This window comes from Melospiza georgiana, chromosome 2 (assembly GCF_028018845.1).
Source record: "Melospiza georgiana isolate bMelGeo1 chromosome 2, bMelGeo1.pri, whole genome shotgun sequence".
NCBI classification, from domain to species: domain Eukaryota; kingdom Metazoa; phylum Chordata; class Aves; order Passeriformes; family Passerellidae; genus Melospiza; species Melospiza georgiana.
In genome coordinates this window covers 103,686,266-103,709,016 of record NC_080431.1, presented here as the reverse complement: position 1 = coordinate 103,709,016, position 22,751 = coordinate 103,686,266, and the positions used below count along the sequence as shown (strand labels likewise).

Below are 22,751 nucleotides of genomic sequence, written 5' to 3'. Positions count from 1 at the left end.
CCACATGTTGCAATTACAAGAGCACAGGTGCTTTACTACAAGAGGAACCTGCAAAGCCATAGTTAAACTGGCTTCTGCCCCATTAGCCTCTTATTAAAGTCTGAATGCTTTCCCACCTACTGTAATGGCACCAAAATGAGAGACAGAATAATCTATGCAGTGTCTAGTTTTTGTCTGAATTGCTGAAGTTACACTGTGGGACTGCCTCTACACTCTCATCCTATTATTATTTCTGTTACAAAACCAGTGATGATATGATCCATTCCTGCAAAGGATGGTTCACTTCCAATCTGAAAATTAATATGCATCTACTGAAATCAGGAGCAGGCTTTTCTTGCCCTCTAATGAAACCAAAACCATCATGCACTCTGACAATCCTTGCAGGCTCTCTGCCACTGGGGTATACTGCAGAGCTTTGTCAGAGATTAGGTATTAGCATCTGTGAGCAGTCAGACATAAATCTAATTTAATAGAAAGTGAATAGGAAGACAGAATTGAACAGTCAAAATATATTGATCAAATAATTTTTCAAAACACGAGTCTAATTGAATTTTAAAATCATTAGGCTGATTGTCACTAGCATTTAGAATTTGGATACTTCTGATAAGGGAAAAAAATAAAAAGGAAAAAAGTATTTGAATTCAATGTGCATTGCCATTTTTATCCTACCTCCATGCTGCTGTTCCAACGCACTCCTTGCTTTACCATATCCATAACTTTGGGCTATTCTCTGGTAGGTAGATGGAGAAGCAGGAGGGGAGCAAATTGGAGACATTGGAGGAGACTTGGGTTCCTATTTCAAAAACACACCAACACAAAATACAATCCTGAGAAAAAAATTGTAAGAAACAACCAAGTAATGCTGCAAAGTGGTCCAAGTGCATACAATATGACGGACAAACGAGAAAAATCACTGCAGCATCCTCAGGCCCTTTATTTCCAAGAAAAGGCTTAAAATGGACAAGACAGGATTTGGTACTGAGCCTTTAGGGATAAACATGGCAGTGCTGTAACAAAGCTTTACAATGGTCAGCTCAACGTATTTTACTTCCAGAGATGCCTGAAGTAGTATATGTAGAAGGCTCAGTGTGAGTGGATAGCTTTGAATTTACATAGTGTGAGTGCGTTCTTTGTGGGAGATCATTTTCATAATAAAAAAAAAAATTACAAAAAATTAAAATACATCTCTGGGTCAGTATTTTAAACACTGTGGATTTGTAAGTATCACTGGGTAACTATCCTAAAGCTTCCTTTTTCCTTTGATTTACTGAGATTGCTTGAGAAAAGGATGTAAGTCTGAAAGGTTTTACTGAACAAAGAGGAAAATATAACACAACACAGATAATCCAGATGGAGCCAGGGGTTTGAGGGCAGTGTTCTGCTTGGGTGCCAGTACACAGAGGAGAGGCATAGATGCTCTTCTTCCTGATCCTGTTATTCCACCTGTGTATCTTGTCATCAGCTCCCTCCTGCTGGCTGACCTCGGGCTGGGAACGCCGTTACCGACGCCAGCGCAGCCCGTGATAAACGTGGGCACATGTTTTGGGAAGATAAAAGTGCTTCCACCAGGCACTTACAACATGATCTGATGCAGTACCACAGGAGAAGGTGTCAAGCCTGGGGAAAATGATGCAAATCAGTTTTTATGAAAATTATGCAGCACTGTGAAGCTTCTTGTATCTGAACAACTGCTCTGTACTCTCCTAAATACAGGTAACAGGAACGTCCCTTGGATGCTTCATTAAACTGGCATGTTTCACTCAGAAAAAAGAAAAGCAGATGTCTTCTGGACTATTTCTTGAGGAGATAAAAATGAAAGAAAACTTGGGGGCCTTACCCCACCCAAAAATAGCGGCTCATGATTGAATACCTTGTTGAATTGAGTATTTCTAGAGTGACTGAGGACCATTACTCCACTACCATACTGGCCATGGGAAATCACTCACTTTCCTGTTCTCTTTCACAGATTTCTATTTGCTGCTTTTTTCACTTCTCTGAGAAACAGTGCGGGTTTAGGTAGGAGGAAAACACTGAAAGAACTTAGATAGAATATTACAGGGCTGACAGCTTTATACAAGCTCATATAGAGAATTTTCTTCAGGGAAGCAACTGGGATGCATCAAAACCAGAAGACAGGCACGATGGGGATTATTTGCACATCAGGAGTTCATCTCCTGTCTAGTGTTGGAAAACTGAGTAAGCTCCTGTGAGTGTAATCATTTACAGGACTGGACCTAAAAGGAGGATGCACAATGACATGCTGGCCTGAAGGAGACAAGGCTGTTACCTGTTTTTCCCCTTCATCTGCTCTTTTGTAGGAATTTTTTTCCAAAGTTGCATGTGGAACCTGAAACTTAACTCCATGGAATTCTGCTGGAGTCCCATAACGTACTTCAGTGTCATTTTTCAGCGCCATAAATCGTGGTAGAGGCAATTCTGTATTAAAAGAGAGAAAAATTCAATTGAGACTACAGAACATAAGAAGCACTTTAAGCAGTATCATCTTGTAAAACCAATGAAAAGTTTATCTATAAAAGACTGCTAATTATATTTTGTAACATTTTTAAGTGTGGGACTACTTTGATTATTTTGTGTCTTAATAAAAATGTGAATGTTACACAAAGCTACATTCACTAGCTTAATATATAATCTCTCCATGCAAAGAGAAAAAAATAAGCCTTGCGCATGTTATTAAAGCAAGCAGCAAACTCATTTCCTGCCTTCAAAATCTTGCCGGCAATGAAAATAATAGTTTCCCACAGAAACTGTGGGACAGATAAATTAATCAGTCAGGATCACAGTATCTTCAATGCAGCCATCATAAAAGGAACAGATCAAAAATGGCAGGGTTCAGAGATCACACCCAAGCCTAGAGAGACAGCTGTGTTAAAAAGTCCCATGCTGCATCTGCTGTGCTGAGCAAGAGACTGACACTTTGTCACTCCTTAAGACAATTCCCAATTATTTTGCAGAAACACCATTTATTTTTGTGCACAGTCACCTTACAAGATCAATAGAATTAAAATTAACAGAATGCTCAACACAAGTAAAGTCATTCATCCATCACCTCTGTAATCTTTTACAGGTAAACTTACAACCATGAGAAAAATAAATCAATTGGAATTTGGTACATGTTACTCACTCCACTCTAAAGGCGCTCATACATATTTTCTAGAGAAAATGTAATTAGCACTGGAATAAGCTTTATTGAAATTTTACTGAAACAATAAGTAAGCAAGTACCTGTTTTCACTCAAATTTGTGGATTATTTACATATGCTGGACTAGTAAAACATACAGAGTAAATCTCAGTCCAGGTTTTTATTTTAGTTTGTTGGGAGTTTTTTGTTGTTTGGGGTTTTTTGTTTGGTTGTGCTTTTTGGTTTTTTGTTTTTGTTTTCTTTTTAATTAACATCTTTTAAAAGGACAGCAATGCAAGAGAGAGTGCACAAGCTGTTTGTAAGGAAAACTGACAGGCAAATCCAAGCCACTCCTCTTCACCTTTGGTTCAAACTCCTGTTCCAGCAAGGCACTGAACCAAACTGTGCCAGCTGCATCTGACCCCCTGCACTTGGCCAGGAGCTCTGCACCACGGGAGCTCAGCTCACACAGGTCATCATGTGCTTGCCTTACCTTCCTTGGGATGGGGCAGACCTGGGAACCCCCTCCCTGTGCCCTGCAATGCACAATGAATTTGACATTTCTTTGCCCTTATCAGGGAGAGCAGAGCAGGAGCTGTGCTGGGAGCAGTGACCTGATTGCAGAGCTGTAGGCAGGTGCTGCCCTTCCAGCCCTGTCTCTGATCTTGCAGCTGGTTGCACTGCTCCTCCAGTGGGATGGTGCAAGCACAGCCTCAGGACATGGCCTGAACACCCACCCAGGATATGGGAGCTAAGGGCTCCAACCTGATCCAGCTCAAGCACAAAGCCCTGTGCTTTGAAGCTCAAGCCCTGCTGAGGCAGAGTGTGCATCACTGAGTTCCTTCCAAGCTGCTATCAAGGTTTCACAGCTGAAAGGGATCTGCTTTCTCTCTTTATTGCTTGAGTTAGATTTTTTCAAGAAGCTTTTTTCAAGATTTTTTCAAGAAGCTTTCTTCTCCACCAAAAATGGTACACTTAATATTACTGTCAATTCACTGGGAAGAATAAAGTTTCAAAATACATCTAATATACATTTTCACACCTATTCACAGTAAGCACTATGATTTTATCTTCACTACCCATTTATTTTGGCAGGATTATTTGTGAAAGCAGATGAGTGTTACAATGTGCCCTGCACAGAGGGACTCCCTGACCTGCCCACATCCCCCACAATGTACCTCCACCCAAAGCAGCTATCAGCTCTCACTCTGGACAGCTGTCAAGATTAGAGACTGAAGGTGAGGGAGAAATACATCTCCCACACTGATTATCTGTCATTCCTGCTGCTCCTTTGCAGTGCCTTTTCCAGAGGGAGATGTCATCTCAGATCTCCCATATCCGTAATTCCCTGCAATTTTCCACCACTCACCTGGCGCATGTAAAATTACCTCCCACTCTTTCTCTGCTCCTTAAAATTGTTCAGAGAAACATAAGAAGAAAGAGTTTACCACCATGGAGAGCTGACAAGAATTAAAGAAAGGGAGAAACAAGTGCATAGCACTGCAAGCAAAATTTGCTACTTACCATTCTTAATGCTCTCAATCCGTACTGGGAACCCTGACTGTGCTGCTGCAATTAACTTCAAAGCAATATAAAATTGGGCAGGACCAAAATAACCCACACGCTTGGCTCCACAAACTTCTGTAATCTGAGAGAGAAGACACACATTGTCAGTTAAATGAATTTCACTCTTCCAGATGTCAACATCTCCACATAAACAAAGAAAAAACTTTAAAAACACAAAATGCTTGTTGTTTTTGAAGTTTTCTACTACGTGTATTTGTTTCAACTCAGAACATTAGTACACCAGAGACAGGTTGGCAGTTGTTATACTTTTCAGAAGCACTGCTGGTTAACACTTCCATCCTACAACAAGTTATGGATTTTCATACTATGTAAGATTTTAACAGCAGGGGAAATTAGAAGTTCTTAAGTATCCTGTCCAGTAAAACATTTCCACCATGAAAATTATACTTACTATTAGCCCTAACAACAACAATTCAGATAATCACCATAACTGGAACATAAACACAACAAAAGACCCCAGCACATCACTTCAGCAAACAATTTTTTGTGTGAAAAATTACCATAGTCTTAGCACTGAAGTTTAAATTCTATGTACATTTCATTATTTGCTTCACTGCCACTTTCATGAAGCAAAGAGCACCATGTTCACACACTCAGACAATGCCTAAACAAACAGCAGGTATCAGCAGGTTTTAAGCATAGGTGCCAATTCTCCCATGCCTGGAGCTCCCAGATGTTCACAAACAAACCTCAGACAAGCACTGGGGTTAGAACAAAACTCCATTTGCCCCAGACATAATAGGAAATCTCAAAATGTTTTCATGAAAATACACCTAGATTAGCAATGTCTACTGGCTGGCGAGGTGCAGCCTCTGTGACAGCCCTCCAGGGGCAATTGTTACTTCTGGAAAGTCATGTCTGTGGATTAGCTCCCAAGCTACAACAGCATGACAGAAAGTATTAAGTTGCATATAATCAAACAGCACAAATGAATTGTCTATTTTTTCTGATTTATTTTTATATGTATATATACACATACATACATAGTGGAAAAATGACAGGCCAAAAAATTAATGAAAAAAATCAAATCTTTTTGGAATGGTAATTCTTACTAATCAAAGACAACTGTTTTCAAACAAACCCCTTCTTCTCTGGATTTGAGAGTCTCTCTCAAAACTGCTTTGACCGAATGAGCTCCAGCTACTTGCTCTTCCTGCAAGTATCAGACTTGGTCACCAAGACACGTCAAATAGGTTTTTTTCCTCCTACTGCTTGATGGAAAAGGGAGAATGACAAATGCTTCTGGTTAATTTAAACTGTCCTTATACAGAGACTCATTCCCTTTCCTCTACTTTTTTCTCCTTTTTTATTCTGCCCTTCCCTCTATCACTGGCCTTGCTTCTTTTATTTTCCAGTGGGAAAGCAAAGCACTTGGGATGTGCCTGAGATGGATGGCTGGGCACACCCTTGGTACTCTTTCTGAGCTCCACAGCAGGGCTCTCCCCTTGGTCCTGGATGCTCCCAATTCACCCAGTCCCACTGCCCACACCACCCACTGCTGCACGGTCCTTCCCCAGCCAGCAGCCCTGGTGCCGTGGTGTGGAGCACAGGTGACTGGACTGGACTGTGGAGCAGGAATGTGCACAGCAGCTCACCTCAGACTGCTCCTCATGGGCAAAACCTCCAGGCACGCCAGGATCTGGCAGCTCTGGGGACAATGCTGTGGTGGCAGGCATGTGAGAAGTCATCAGCTTATCCAACAGCCTGGGGAGATGCAGATGGAGAAGGGGCACAACCAAGCTGAAATTCCATCTGGGTTCACAGCTCTGGTGTGTTATGGGAGATGTTTGTATAAAACATGCCAGGGCTGAACGGGGCAGTTGGCAAAAGCTGGGCACCCACTGGTGGCCAGGCCCTCCCTTGGAGGCTGTGGGTGCTCAGCTGTGACCCACGGGCAGTGCCTGGCCCAGCTCCTGCTGGGGGGCAGAAATGGCACACAAAGTCCCTGGCTGTACCTACAGGATATATCCTATAGGGACTTTTCTCCTCTTGGGCTCTCTTCCTGCCATGGCTACACTTCCTGCCCTGCCTATGCTTGCTGACATGGAGCAACAGTGTCACCATGATGTGTTTCCTCTCACTGGCTGCTGGAAAAAGGCAATACTGAGCAGCTGGGACTTTCACAGAGATGCTACTACCTTCCTGAGTTCATTTTCCATGAATTTTCTATACTTTGAAAAATTAAGGTTGCTGAATTCTGCAAATGCTCGACTTGTTCCTCACACAGAAACATGAATATTTTATTCTGAACAAGCAGACTAAAAAAATTTTTATCAAGGACATCTCACCCCTCAAAAATACAATTATGTTTATCATGTACACACTTATAGCCAACCAAGCAGAAACTGCCTCTCTGTAATTTTGCTTTTTGATAACAACAGAAATAAGTTTCATAGACGCAAGCTTCTGTTATTTGTGCAACCAGACTCTGAATTTTCCTAAATGGTCCAGAGCAGAAGATGGAAGCTGACAGAATAGTTAAATTTATTACACTGTGAATTGTGGGTATTTATACAGATTAATTGCAGGTACAGGCATTTACTCACATCAGGTTCTTTGTCCAGTTAAAGGAGAGAATCTTGGCTTCCTTCCAGCCAGCATTTCACACTACCTGCATCAGAACCCTGCTCAGAGGTGCCAACAGAGCAGCCCCTCTCTCCAGCAATCACAGAAGTTGGTATCAGATTAGCCTTTATCCAAAAGTAAATCCTCAGAACATGCTGCCTGCTCAAATTTCCACAGCAGCTTAAATTGAACACTGCATTATTTTTTTGTTTCCTGGTTTTACCTTTCACAGGGTCAGTGCACATAGCTTTTGATGGGCAGATTACACTTATATGCAATTCTGAAATTAAACTAGTTTGTGTGATATGCTATTAGGAGTCTCCCAAGATCCATCCAAATTAAAGGCACTGCATATGAATGTGATATGGTAATTTTTCATTTAAATCCTTGAATCTGTTGTCAGTTTGGGCTGCATGCTTTTTAGCAAGCCAGCAAGAAGAGAACTGGTATTTTCTGCTTGTGCGTTGCTAAACAGACACATGTATAAATGGAAACAACTTGCATGTTTTGATCCAAAGGATTTTTATGCAAAACTATTGACTGTCCATTCATATTACAATTTTTCCTTTAATTCTCCAGCAAAAAACTCTAATCCTCTAGTGATAGCAAAATATTGAAGTGTAATGAAGAATGTATTGGAAATAATTTTCATGGTGGTGGGTTACAGATGTTACTTGCCAAATCTAACCTTGAGATGATAAACAGTCCAAAATCACATGGAATCACAGAATGGCAGGGGTTGGAAGTGGCCTCTGGAGATCTGTGAGTCCAATCTCCTTGCTCAGATTATCAGGATCACCTAGAGCTGGTTATACAGGATTGAGTACAGGAAGGTTCCAAAAATGCCCAGAGAAGGAGAATGTGCCATTCTCACAGTAAAGAAGTTTTCCTCATATTCAGAAGGCACTTTCTGTGTTTTACTTTGTGCCTGTTGCCCCTTGTTCTGTTGCTGGGCACCACCAAGAAGCCCAACTCCATCCTCTTGACACCTCCCTTCAGATACTTACAGAACATTGATAAAATCCCCTCTCTATCTTCCTCAGGCTAAACAGGTCCTGGCCCCTCAGTCCCCTCCTAAGAGATGCTCCAGTCCCCTGGTCATCTTTGGAGCAGTGATGCTTGAACTTTAACCCCTTGGATCCATCCATATCTTCCAGACCCCCAACCCATGGGATTCCTCCAAGCAGATCCTTGAAGAGGCCAAATTTAGCTCTCCTGAAATCCAGGGCTGGGACTCTACTTTTTGCCCTGTATCCTGCACACAGGTTCTTGAACTCCACCATGTCATGGTCACTGCAGCCATGGCTGCCCCAACCTTCACATCCCAAACCAGTCCTTCTTTCTTCATTAGCACAAGGTGCAGCACCACACCTCTCCATGCTGGCTCCTCCACTACCTGTATCAAAAACTGATGACCAGTGCTCTGCAGGACTCTCCTGGACTGCGTGCCCAGCTGTGTTGTCTTTCCAGAAGATACCAGAGTGGTTGAAGAAGGTGGTGAAGGCTTGTGATCATGCGAATTCTTCCAACTGTCTTTAGAGGGCTTCATCAACTCCTTCTCCTAATCAGGTGGCCTGCAGCAATATTCCAGTCATGGGAAATTGCCTTGTTCAATGGTTTGTGAGGCAAGAACACTGCTGAGTAAACAATGGGTATTCAGCAGGTAACCTTAACACACTTGCTCTGTAGAGGAATCACACCACATTCTCTACCAAGCACCATAAGAAGGGGAGAAAGAGCAAGATCTATAAGCCTGCACACCTACTGACAGGTAAGAAGTTTTTCTAGGGTTGCAAAAATAAATACTTTTTAGTAGTATTAAAAAAAAAATCTCCAATTCATAAACATTAAAATTTGAAATGAACTATGAGCTCTTCAGAAGAGCTGCTGTTTGGAACCACTGTGCTCCATGCAAACTTCTAATAGAAAAGCTCTACATCTTCAGGTACTGTAACACAGAGCAGATTTTTATACTTTTTATCCACTCACTGCTCTGCTCTATCAGTTGACATAAAGTGTTATTTTTATAATTGCTCCTTGAAGACATCCCATATGAAGCAGCTTTTCCCAGCCAATCTGACATTTTTCCAGCTCTCCCCAGTTCTCTCCAAACAAGTTTCCACTGCAGTCTCCAAGAGCACTGACCTCACAAACACACTGGGCAGGTCTAATTTAGACTGCAAGAACTACAGAAACTGAATATGAGCCAAGAGCTGAAGTTTGTTTTTAGTAAGTAGAAAAAGGAGAATAATCAGAAATAATTATACCCTAATCCTATGGACAAGCTGAAATGATCATCCTGGAGCCTCAAGGCAAAAGTAGACCTGGCACTTTTGCTTTTTCATTTAGCTGCTGTGGCACCCTCTGTATCAGGCTGGCACACAATTTTTGTCTGTTCTCTGTCACCCTGCTGATACCTGCCACATAGATGGTCACTGCTTGTCATTTGGGGCACATCCAGCTCAAAGGCTCTCACAACTCTGTGTGGGCTGTGGGATCCTGTGAGAGCACAGGTGAGCTGAACAAGTCACCTCATTGGGAGAGAAAAAGAAGGTGACCGTCGCTGGCTCCTATGTTGAAGGAAATTTTCTCACTACAATTTCCATCTCAGTGCAACCCCAGAATGCACATCTCTTTTACTTGTCCTTGCCTGATCTAAAATGAAGCAGAAATATTTTCCAGTTTATCAACTGCTTCTGAATTTTAGGGAAGGTGTTGAAAAGCTTTTGCCATGACCCAATGCACACCTCACCCAGTGCTCTCCCAAGGACAACCAACTGTGATGCCACAGCTCAGACCTGAACTCCAGAGTGACCTCAGGCTCCCTTCTGGGTCAGCCAGCTGCTTATAATAGTTTCAAAGACAAATATTTGCAGCAGTGGCTTATCAACAGCTTATCTCAAAATTGTGTCATGCATCTGACCCACTTTACCCTTTCTTTTTTTTTTTTCTTTAATTTGTGTTTACAGACTCTTTGATCTGCTTATTACAGACAAGTTTTGCTACATTCTTAAACAGGTATTTCTCTCTCAATGGATCATTGTTCAGTCATTTGTAATACTACTTGGAGCTCAGGGCTACATATCTATTTCTTCAATATTTAAAGCAGAGTAAGAAACAACACATCAAGGATTACTGACTGGGAAGGCATTAGGAATATGCTGGGGCATTACATTCCCAGATGGACATAGGAAGAGGCTCTGCCATGGATTGGTTCTTTACCTCTGCTCCACAGTATCAGTGGTATTTCTGTAACTATTTATTTTATTCTGTCATTTTGTCTTTTAAAAACAGATGTTTTATCTGAGACTTTTTTAAACATCACCTGAAACGCTTACTAAAAACCAAGCTATTTTAAACAAGCAGGGTTCCAATGTTTAAAACAAAACTTAAAACAGCTCAGTTTATGGCACAGAAGACAACACATACATAGTATATTTTTAAAGAGCTAACTATAATACATTCTCATGGCTTAAGCTCTGCATGATCATCACTTTACATTTAAGAACACCATAATTTTAAATTGCAAGGCAAGCAACAGATAAACTGCAAAACTTCACAACTTCACATAACAAACAGCGAGCTAAAAGCAGCAGAGAGCAACCCCCTGAGTTAGGCAAAAACCTGCTGACAACACCATCAGGATTTCCCTAAACTCCCTCCTCCTGGCATGACCCAGAACCATCCACATCTGCCTGCACTAGTGCTCGATCACACCTTTGCATATCCCCTCTGCATACGGGGGAAAGCACTTCACTCTGGGAACAGGGAAACGCTTTTCCATCAGCTCTAAGCCGAACATTTTACACCAACACTGAGAACCACAAGGGTTATGATTCGGCGCCCGTTGTCTGCAACACTGCTGACAGAACTGCATGAAACAAACACAAAACCTGGTTCAAGCAACTCCAAGTCTGACAATGAAGCTTAACAGCAGAACCATTTTATGTACTGGAAAATGTTGATTCCTTAGCAGAGGTTAAAAATAACCCCAACCTGTAACACAACTGGTTTGAATTGTCAAAGAGCCTGTGGGCAGGAGCAGGGCAGTGACACTTGGTCAGTGCAAGGCTCTGTCCAGTCCTCTCTCTTGTGTAACAGTGAGCTCTAAATGCCCAAGGAAAACCAAGCATGTGAATCATGCAGTACTTCTCTTCAAGTGGGAAGACTGGTAATGCCAGCATACCACAAGTCACAAAGTATTGATCTGAATTATACAGCTATGAGGACATGTGAGTCAGCACTGATAAGCAAAAGATTTCAATTATTAAGGAGTGTTGACAAGAAAAAGTCTGCCAGAGAATAAAGGCTGCTGAGGCAGGCTAATACTTATAACCACTGAAATACCATCTTATAACCTGAAATGCCATCTCCCATGCTCAACCTTTGTTCTTAAATACACAAAGGCTACTCAACCATTTACGTGCATGTAAAGTGGAAAATCTGGAAACTTTCACCTCATGTCAGTCTCACAGGGGAGTTTAAGAAGCCCCATTCCTGAGAAATATCTGACCATCCTCACACCAAGTAAATTATTTTCGTGATAACAGCCTTAGGTCAGAGGTTGTTACACACATTTGCTGATACTCCATTCTGTCTTTGATAGAAAACCTAGCACCACCTTCACCAAACACATACCTTTAGGAGTATGTGAAAAGCCTACAGAGGTGAAAGAGATGAAGCAAATTATTTTCAAAACCTCCTTGCCTTTTTTTTCCTCACTATTTGGAAAATGAATGCTACAAGAACAGCATTCATGCATCTAAAGTTGTTCTGTGTTTCATATTCCCTGGCTGTACCAAATTTGTATTAACAAGCTCGATAAATACAGCATATGTCAATAAACATGTGTAGGAGTACAAGTAAAATTTTAGTAATGCTTGGAACACAAAAATAAAGTCTGAAAACAGGTTACTCCAGCTTTAAGAACTTGGCACAAAGATGCCAACAATCAGTACAGATTTTTTATTTAAATCCATTTATTCACTGAACTGCTTCACATTCTTTGTAGATAATCAGTTTGCATCTAGATATGGCAACACAGATACTCAGCAGGTCACTCTCTGAAATGCTGCATGCACAGTCTTGCCAAAAATCACTGTTAAAATCTGAAAACCCACCGAAATTTGCAAAATAAACCAAATTGAGTTATAGATGCTTTATCTGCTTTTCAAATCTCGACTGTGGAAGCAAGGGAGCAGGAGCAAGTAAAATGGCAAGCACGGAGCTGTCACACTGCCTCATCCAAACAAGTAAATTGCAGAAAATTTCCACAAGGGTTATCCAAATTTCTTCTGATGCAAGTCCCTGCCAAGAGCATTTAATTCTCTTGGACATGAGTTTCATAAAGATCATCCTACAGATGGCTAACACTATATATTTTATACACTGCAAATATGGTAAAGGCACTAGTCATCCCAGGATTTCTGTTCATTTTCCTGCTCACCTCCTCTCTTTCAAGAGCATATCTAGGGACATAACACAGAGAAGGTCCAGGACATGACAGAATAGAACTCAGACTCTCCAATTCTCGTCCACTCAGCAGTGACATTATCCTGAACTCCCCTTACCCACAAGCAACTGACATTGCAAGAGCTTGAGGGAGGCAGGATGTAACTATCCACACTGAAATTTGGCCAGGGCTGGAACCAGGCCAACCAAAATATCCATCTGTTCCTAAAACTTTCATTTTCTGAAGGTTGAACGGAAATAGTATCTAAATGTTAGTGAGAGTGAATGGGGAGCGGCTTTTTAGCTCAAGTGGAAATGCCATGTTTTGCACAGGAGCTGCACCCATATCCTTTGGCTATGGAAATACAGGATGATGATGGGAAAATTAAAGCACAACACTACTTTTGCCACGCAAAATCCTTGTGGTTTGGGCATTTTAGACTATTTCAGCAACAAAGTTGCTTATTATTTCAAGTAATGCTTTACACAAGCAGCATATCCATTAGCATATTTTGATCTTCAGAGTACATTTTTAATGACTTAAAAATACGGCACTTATTTATAAGCTTGAGTTCACTATGAGTCCAATATATTTCAAAATGCATGTTTTTTAAAATCTACTCAAACTGCTGTGAGTCTATACACATGCAAAATTGAAATTAAATATAACTGGAAATTCAGCCTAAAAAATCAAACCTTTGAAGGCAAGGTTTCTGCAATCTGTCCAAGCCTTTTTTTACAAAAAGAAAAATTGTTTCTTCATTGCTGCAGTTCAGATATGGACTAAAACACCTATCATCAGGGATTTTTTTAAAAAACCCTGAAAACACTCATATTTTATAATAGAACTTGAAACCCTTTAAAATGCTGAACTCTCCAAGTATGCACAAAAGCATATAAATGAATCTTTTAGTTTATCATTCATAAAGAGAATTCTTATCATACCTTTGTTAAATTTCAGTCTCTTAACAGCGTACCACACACTGAGAAATAACAGATTTTTCTGAAGAAAAAATAAACCCTCATTGGCTGGGTTGATGCCTTATTTCTTCTTGGAGTACAAATTCAGCTGGGGTATTACTCATACAAAACAAATGTGTATTACAGAAAATTCCATAAGGTGCTGCTAGACAGGATTTAATTTATCCTTTGAAAAAGCAAGCATCAACTCTTTGTTGCAACTTACTCTTCAATAAATGAGTAACATATGAGTAACATATGCAATACAACTCCATTTTGTTCTTATGTTAAAACATCATCATTAAAAGTTTGAGTATAAGTAACAGTCTGTGAAATCACTGCCCCACCACCCATAAAGAAGCTTGCCAAGCTCGCCTAAGGTGCAAAGAGTATCTTGAAAAAGGCTGGAAAATCTTAGCATTAAGGAAATAACATCTCCTGTGGACACACCATAATGTGTTAGGAACAATCAAAACATCTTCTCAAATTCAGAGACCCTTCTAGCACCTAAGGAAAAACAATGAAAACTCCTGCTAGATAAATGCTGAAGTCAAGAATATGGAGGAAAATGGGCAGAAAGGCTTGTAATCTTTTTTGTAAAAGTATAAAAATTAACTGTTATCAGAAATTTCTTTCAACAGTTCTACTGTGAAACTCAAGCCAAGGCTACCCAAAATACGTGCCTTTATAGTCAAATTTTTCTTTTTCCTAATCTGTCCAAGTAAGTGCATTGCTGTAAGTGAGCCCCAGAAAACAAAACTGTTTTAGGTCACCACCGAGAGGTCTAGAGGACTGCCTACAGACAGTACTGCAGCATGCTCCTGCTGCCTCTACAACAGCTGCCTTATTATTTCCACATTTCTTTGTAACTACAAGGAAATACTTCAGGAGTTTCACTCTCAGATGCTATGCCAGGATAACTTTACAATCTGTTCCATTTGTAGGCGTTCTCACATCTGAAAGCATACCAAGAACGACCAACAGCAAACCTCATGACATTGCCCTTATCTTCCCATATCCAGGCAAAAACATTTCTCTACTTATCTTGGAAGGTGGGCAGCCTTTTCTTCTTAGCAAACATTTTTCTATTTGTTGATGGGACACAAATTAGATCTAACTAAATATTTCATCTCTGATCATACTTAAACAAGGCACCTCACTCAATTCCCCTCTGCACAGGGACAAAACACCTGGATGCTGAGCCACACAGCCATGGTTTAATTGTGTGGGACAAACTTTTGTGTGGGTTGTAGATGTTTGTAGATGACAAAAGATCAAACAGAGAGGACACCTAATATTGTTTAGAAAGATTACAAAAAAAAAAATCCAGCATTTAGCTTCTTTACGTTTTAGTGACAACTCACATCATTGCAATACAAGACCTGTAAAGAAATTCAAAATCTTTTGAAGTTTCAGGATAAACATTACTTTTCTGCTGTTTTGAGTTCAAATACACAGAATATTACCCAAATAATGAGGTACTTTGAAAAATTGAAAAGCTACAGGCAGAGGTCACTGGCAGAGGCAGTAATCAAACTCCCCTTTCAGCAGTCATCATCACCTAACTAACTTTGCCAAGCTCTTCTGGCCTCAAGCAGCACTAGCACTGCTGACTGTAAGTGCATTGATCTGTTCTTCAGGTTTCCTTCCACATACCCTTACAAAATCCTAGTCCAAAGCTCAAGAGATTTCCACTTCTCATTCCCACACTGCCAGCACTGTGTGCCTTCCAGAATGCCCCAGCAGCTCAGGGCACAGGCAGCCAGGCTGCACCCAAAAGTGCCCAGCTGCAGATCTTCACATCCATGAGCTCATAATCCTGAGTGAGTGCCTTCAGAGGAGTCTGGAAAACCCCTGCCTTGGGAGATGTGCTGATAAAGGTTTAGAGCAGGCTCATTTTGCTCTAAAAAATTAGCAATTGAGTCAGGTTTCCCATTCCTTTTGGGATAAACCCTTTAAAATGCAAGAGTAGTAATCAGCTTCCATAATTATTGAAAGAAATTAAAGCAGAAGCAATGACCCTAAACTGAGCTGAGACTCTGGATATGCATCTCGGAAATATTCTCAGACCCCCCAAAAATATAGTGACCCAACCCCAACCTGTGATACACAGCAGAGCTGGCCAGAACGATACAGTGAAGTTATCAGCTCCAGGTTTCTGGACTGCACTTTTGAAAGCCTGGCAGATGGATCAAAGCTGGATGGCCTCTCCCACGCATGACTCTTCAACAGCAAGATTTTTTCTGCAAGACAAAACTCTAGTTGACCCCTCTGGATCTATTTGTTTTCAATGGGACTGGACTCCAGTAAAGAAATGGAATAAAGCTTTTCTTATACATTTTTCTTTAATATATAATTTATAACACCAGATTTTTCCACTCCAGCCAGTGCAATACAGATGAGTGTTTAAACATTCAGCTCCACATCACCTTTATGCCTTTTTTCATTACATTTCCTCCCTACTCTTTAATTACCTAAAACAACTCTAAGACCCAAACAACACAATATGCAAAAATAAATATTACACCACTTAAGAACACTGTCTTGCAAAATCTTCCATAGCACTACAGAAAGAGATAATTGTCCAAAATTAAACTTAAGCAACATGGTTTTAAAGATTCAGAAACTATTTTTAAAAACTACTTTTTTTTTAACCAATGTGGTTACAAAAATTAAATTAAATTTAATTTAAAATTAAATTTGTGGTTACAAAAATTAAATTCTGTACATTATAAAAGGAGACCAAAAGTCTTACAGTGTTTTAAATTATGCCTTTTCCAAAACCCCAGAGGGAGCAAGTGATGAAGCCTGTTTTCCAAGTCTTCATGGCAGACTGAAGATTTCTGCAGTTTAAAATTAATTGACATATTATTAGGAGCATTGCACTCAATTGAAATGGGCATAATACACTGACAAAGAGGTAAGTCAGGAGTGAAATTCTGTCAAAGGGTTTTCTAACCACCAGGTCAATGGCAATTTGTGTGGAACAGCTCAGGCTGGCTCACTCTGGAAAGGCAAAAGTCACTCAATGGTGCAGCCTATCTCTCAGCTATCAGAGATGCTGCATGATCCATCACTGCTGCAGCCATTCCTGCTCAACTTCTCTCTCTTGTTCTATGAAGATAATGATAGCCTAACTTACACTTGCAAAACACTGTCAAATACTGCCTTGGACTTCTAAGACATCAATAATTCTCCACACAGGTTAATCTGTGCACCAAACCAAGGAACTCACACTTGCAGAGCTGAGGGGAGCAACCCAATGGCAGAGGTTTGTGATAGGTATGCAAATCCCTGTTTCATTTCTCCATTCTTGGCACAACTTTCGACAAAAATTTATGGCTCAAAATTGCAAATTAATAAGGGAGAAATTAAAGCATTGTGCAAAGAAAAGACTGCTGACTTATTCAATTTTGAAGAGATGGGTAAAATGGAGAGAAATCTGTGACCAGTGTTGCATGCTGATTTCAGCTCTCCAAAGGCACTAATGATCACTGCAGGAAATGTGCTACTATCTGCAAAGCAAGAAACATAGGTCCAGTCAAATCTTAGTGATTTTATAAGGTTCTAAGTGTAGTTCTTCGTGATCCAGGCTTCATCTGACACAGAATTCAAAAAACTCTGCGCATTCTGTATCAAATGAGACCTGAATCACAAAGAGCTATACTGAAATCTATTTGTGATTGACACAAAGTACATCAGCTAGCACTTCTTTAACCCTGCAAGAAATCCTTCTGCAATCAAATGGGACAATTCCCAAATGGAGCATAACCCAAAAACAGGACAATAAGTCTGCATTTGCCATCAGAAGGCAGTTCTGTGCTTGTCTTCTGTTGTGCTGCATATTCGATATTTACAATCTGCTCTAAATAACTATTCTATAAAGCAATTACTTTGCATTGGCCCATCATTCAAGAAAAAGAAACTCAGCAGAGATGCACTGGGAAAGAGCAACCGTGTACCAGTTCCACTCAGGCTGTTGCTGGAACACCTTCCCCAGCTCCCAGCACAGTTGCGTGTGCAAGAGGAGCTCAAGGTATTTGAAATGCAAAATTATTCAGTTTCTCATTTCTTTGGTCTTAATGCAACAATTAACATTATGCTTATTTTAATGCACCTCCATTATTGAGGAGAAAACACAGCAGGCAAAGCATTTAAGAATATTAGCTGTAAGGCTTTTATGACTTTCACAGGACTTTCTGGCATTAATCTAGAAAAACAAAAGGACATCTGTACACATTACTACATATCAGAATAAAAAGTTATTTGCAAAAGCTTGCCACATGCAGCTTTTCTAAATATCTGTTCATTTTTAGCATTACTTTGCTTCAGTATTGAAAATTAAGCCTATGCACCAGGACAGTGAATGAACTAGTTAGCAATCATTTTTCCTTTCAAATGCTTTATTTTCTTTCTTGTTCTTTAATACTGGGAAGTTTTATATTTAGGCAGAAGTCTCCAGGCAAATTATTGCTTAAAGTAAATGAAAACTAAATGCCAGAACCCAAGCCTGTGTTGCACAACAATTCTTAAAGGCAGCAGCCTATCTTCCCTCTCCTAGCCCTCTGCCCTATACTTTGCACAATTTCTGCACTAAATGCAAGAGAAGCCTTGCAGCACAAATAGTTTATCGTGCAATTAAACCCTACAACATATTCACAAAAGGAGTCAAAGTACAGCAGCTCAAAAGAAAAAAAACAAACTGCAGACGATTTTAATGAAAATATACGTTGCTAAGCACATAGTTTTTGAAAAACTGAGCTAGAAATTCTTTTCTTCTAAATTTCTCTCTCAAATTCACATTAAAACAACCCCATGGAAATTCACTAGGAAAGCTGAAGGGTTGAAAACTCCTGTGTTTCTTAACTGCTAAGTCAGTTTGAAGCCTAACTGAGAACAAGCAGAAGTACTTAACAAATATATACTCTTTCCCCTATTTTCCTTGACTAAACCATTTAAACTCCTCAGAGTGCAGGAACCGCTTGAGCTTTTAATTCCCTTAGTGCCTTTGCACAGGAATCTGTTGGCTTAGCAGACTTACAACAACCACTTTGTTAGGCATGAGAAGCAAGATAACAAGGAAAGTCCTATTCCCAACACTGCCCTTCACCCTGGTCCCACCTAACAAATACTGCTCTACCTCCCCAGCTGCTGCCCAGCACGACTGGCACAGAAAGTGCTGCCAGTTTGGGATATCTCAAGTTTTATTTTACACTGGGAAATTAAACTTCAGGTGTTCCTATTACTGACAACTTACTGAAAGTAAGTTTAGATGGAAGAGGAAAATATTTGAATACAACAGTAAACACATTATTGCCACATTTCTTCACTTGTCGTTTTTCAACTATGGTTTAGTTTTATTTTGCTGATGAAACCAGGTCTACAGTCAGAAATCAGGAGTGGTTTTTCCCTGTGTAAATACTTAAAATAGATATAGATTACATTTCATCCTTGGTTTTGAGGGTAGGCTGACAGGGAGCGAAGGGCTGATGCAAGATACTGGGAATTTTTGGGGGAAGAGGGAGGTGTTGTAAGTTGCTAGGGCTTGCACAGGGGCAGGGGGAAAATGCCAGTTTAACATCTACTCTCCTGGTGACCCATCCACCAAGAAAATAAAAAAGCACCTCCACTGATGATCTGCTTCTCACCACAGTTGTGGGCTCACTGCTGACAAGCATGAATGGAAGTCTCTTCTTTCTTTAAGTCCTTAGCCATAATAACTTTCTACGTTGCTCTACAGAATCTGTACTGAGGAGTTTCAACCTCTAAAAAAATTGTTTTAAGCAGAAAAAAAAAAATCAAACTATTTACCGACAAGCACTTTTTCTCTAGAAACAAATAATTTTGCAATACTATCTGAAAGACTCTTTGGTTGTATATAAAAGTGAAACATCAAGATAAAATTACTTTTAAAATAACTTATGGTACAACAGTATTTCTGAATGAAAACAACTTGCCTACTCTAACTAGCAACAAGAAATTAAAAGCAGCACTGTCCGTTATACATTTCAAAAAATGTAAACTTCCTAATTCTCAGAAAAATTTCTGGTAAGTAAAAATTCTTAAAATATTTGGGGAAAAAAAAAAAGCCTTTTCTCAACATGTATGGCAGATACACTGCATTTAGTCACTATGATTTCAAAACCCCATTTGGGATTGATGTCACAAATAATTCTGACTCTCAGCACTGTACTTACCTTACTGGCACAAAGAGGGCATTTAATGCTGACACATAAAATACAGCTTTGAGGAATTTTGTGCCTATAGATTCAGGTGATCTTGAGGTACATACAAAACGAGGATGATTTTAACTCTGACAAAAAACAAACTGTGCTACTTTTTTCTCTCAAATAGACCCTTAGAACTACATAAATTGACTGATAATCTGTATGTTCCTATGCAAACAATTACAGTAAAACTGTGACAATTGCAAATGTCACAATGCATTATGCAGGAAAAAGCACTCAAAATGCCACATAAATAATACAGTTAGTAACACCAATTAAAAAATATTTTTCAGAAAGATAGCCTTTTTCTTAAAATAGCCATGCCCTTTTAGAATTTTATTTGCTTACCTGTATGTTTCATCCTTCCAGATTCAGAAATACAGAAAACCTTTTATTCACAATGAACAAGTCATGCAAAAATGACTCAATTAAACTACAGTTTATAACAGAATTTATTTGTATTCTGTACCTTTCTTTCTAATGTCACAATATTTGGGCACCATACCCAGGCTCTTATTGTTTTAAATTCCTCAGAACTGCTTTCAGAATAATAATTCCCACAACACTGAAAATGTTTGGCACTATACTTGAATGTCAAAAGGAATTAATTCAGACTGAAAGAATACAAAACCTTTTGTCCTTTTAAACAAGAACTTTTAATGAGGTATATAATTGCACTTATTGCACATCAACAGTACAAATTTAATTCAGATTGCATAAGAATACCAGATTTATTTTTTTCCCTTCTTGCTAAAAAAGCTGTAGGTACTTCCACAGAGTAACTTTAAAAACCTTGACACTTCCCAGAGGAAACTAATTTTCTACAACAACTTTGGGAAGGGTTCACATTGGACTCCTGAGCAAGACATTTATATTCCATTTGGGTCCCAACCTACAACACAGCCCACAGATGAGGGTGCAGCACATGGAAACCCAACACACTGAACGAGTCCACATCGGATGAAACTTTGAGAATAGGCAGAACTAAATGGAAGGTAACAAAAAAACCAATTCTAGAGTTTAACATTTCTCCTAAGCCTCCTTATCAAGCATTCGGCAATGAAATTGTTTACACAGTAATTGCTGATCTTCTGTAAGTCTTGACAGACATATGAGATGGCATTATTTTGCTCCCAAGAGCTTCATATATGACTTCGTTTTAAAGGAATTAATAAGAAACATTTCCAACTCAACAAGGAATTTACTGTGAATTCATTCCCTTCCTGGGAATGACTTGGAAGGGTGGAGGGGGGGGTGGGTTTTAAACCTAATTTTGGGGTTGTTTGCTCAGTTTGGTGCCAGTATTTTCAGCTGAGGGCCCTTTGAACACTAAGGGCTGTTACAAGGCTTTTATTTTCTGGTCCACAACCAATGCTGGTTTCAGGAACAAGAAGTGTACAAGATCACGCAAGGAAGCCACTAACAGTAGTATGTTTTTAAAATCAGAACTTAAAGGAAAGAACACAGGTGAACACACCACACAACACAATCCACCATTTCAGCACATGTGTAGAAACTCCAACCCTGACTTGCTGGGAGCTAATATGCCTTTATGAACTTCAAACTCTTCATGAACTCTTTATGGATTAGCCCACTGGGGCAAGGAGACAGTTTTGGGGCAGGCAATGACACAATTCAGTGATGGACAGTAAAATCCTGCAGCTGGTTGATGCATTTTGACTGTCTTGAGGGCTGTGGTCAGTGGTTCTGATCAGCAGGATGGGCAGTACAGCCTCGTCCACAGGGAGAACCTCTCCTGGCACTGCAGCTCCCCAGGGCCTCTGAAACCACACCAGTGTGCCTCAGGCACGAGGGACTCCCCACTCGAACCCAGAGGAGAGCCACAGTGGAATTCCCACTTCTCTGAAGAATCACTTCCATCTGGGCTTTATTCTGACATCTGATGTGACCATTTGCCTGGTTTTCTGTCTTACTAGAAAATGCTACCTGAAGATTCTTGATGAAAAACTTTCTCTGCTTGCACTTTCCCGAGACATCCTGCAGGAACGTCCAAATGTAAATGAATGTCAGTTTGCAGCACTAAACTAAAAGGAGGCATGGTAGCAGTAGGCTTGAAAAAGGAGAGGAATAATTGTTCTTTACACCGGATACAAACAACATCAGGGTTTAAAACCACCTAGAACCCAAAGATAAGGTAGCAGTAGAGTCCATTACCTATAGAAGTTGTAGAGTTAGCACCAAGGATTAACAAATTGCTCAATACATGGCAATGGGATTTTGCTATGGGCATGAAAGGCTATTTAGGGATGGTCCAAGGTCCTTTCCATGCTTGTGGATTATTCAGCCTCCTGTAAAGATGTGGTTGATGTTATCACACCATACAATACTCTCTCCAACACTTTTCAGAACTCATAAGCTTTGGTGTCCATTTGGTTTGAAAGAAGGGCAGAGGTGTCAAGAAAAGCATTTCCCAGACCATGATTTTCACAGTCTTATCAGCACTGCTGATGCAGCTCAGCCCCTTCTCTGTGCTGACACAGCCATCAGGTGTCACAAGCTGTTTCTGAACCAGTTAATGCTTCTGCTACCACTGGCCCATGAAAAGTGCTACACTGTGCTCAGGCTGCCACTTGCCTTTCCTATGAAAAGGCTGTGTGAAAGGCCAGGAGAAGGGATGGCAACCCAGGGGGAACTGAGGACACAAGTCCTAAGGCCTGAAAGACAAGGCTGTGTCCACTGGTCCATACCTCAGCAGCCATTTAAAGAAAAAAGTAGAGGAAGATCACTGATTTTCAATGACACCTGACATCTAAAAAAACCTCAGACATGTTTTTACTGATTATGCTTTGTTTTATTCCCTG

General features: G+C 40.2%; 1 protein-coding gene across 1 annotated transcript in view; it reads right to left on the bottom strand.

The window, feature by feature from the left end:
- Window positions 1-22,751, bottom strand: part of REPS2 (RALBP1 associated Eps domain containing 2) — a 90,932-nt gene that overhangs the window by 52,479 nt on the left and 15,702 nt on the right. The window contains exons 2-4 of the mRNA XM_058045729.1: window positions 4,664-4,787; window positions 2,288-2,436; window positions 670-793 (exon numbers count right to left, since the gene is read on the bottom strand). Of these exons, the coding sequence (XP_057901712.1) occupies window positions 670-793; window positions 2,288-2,436; window positions 4,664-4,787 (397 nt within the window). The remainder of the gene's footprint in view (window positions 1-669; window positions 794-2,287; window positions 2,437-4,663; window positions 4,788-22,751) is intronic.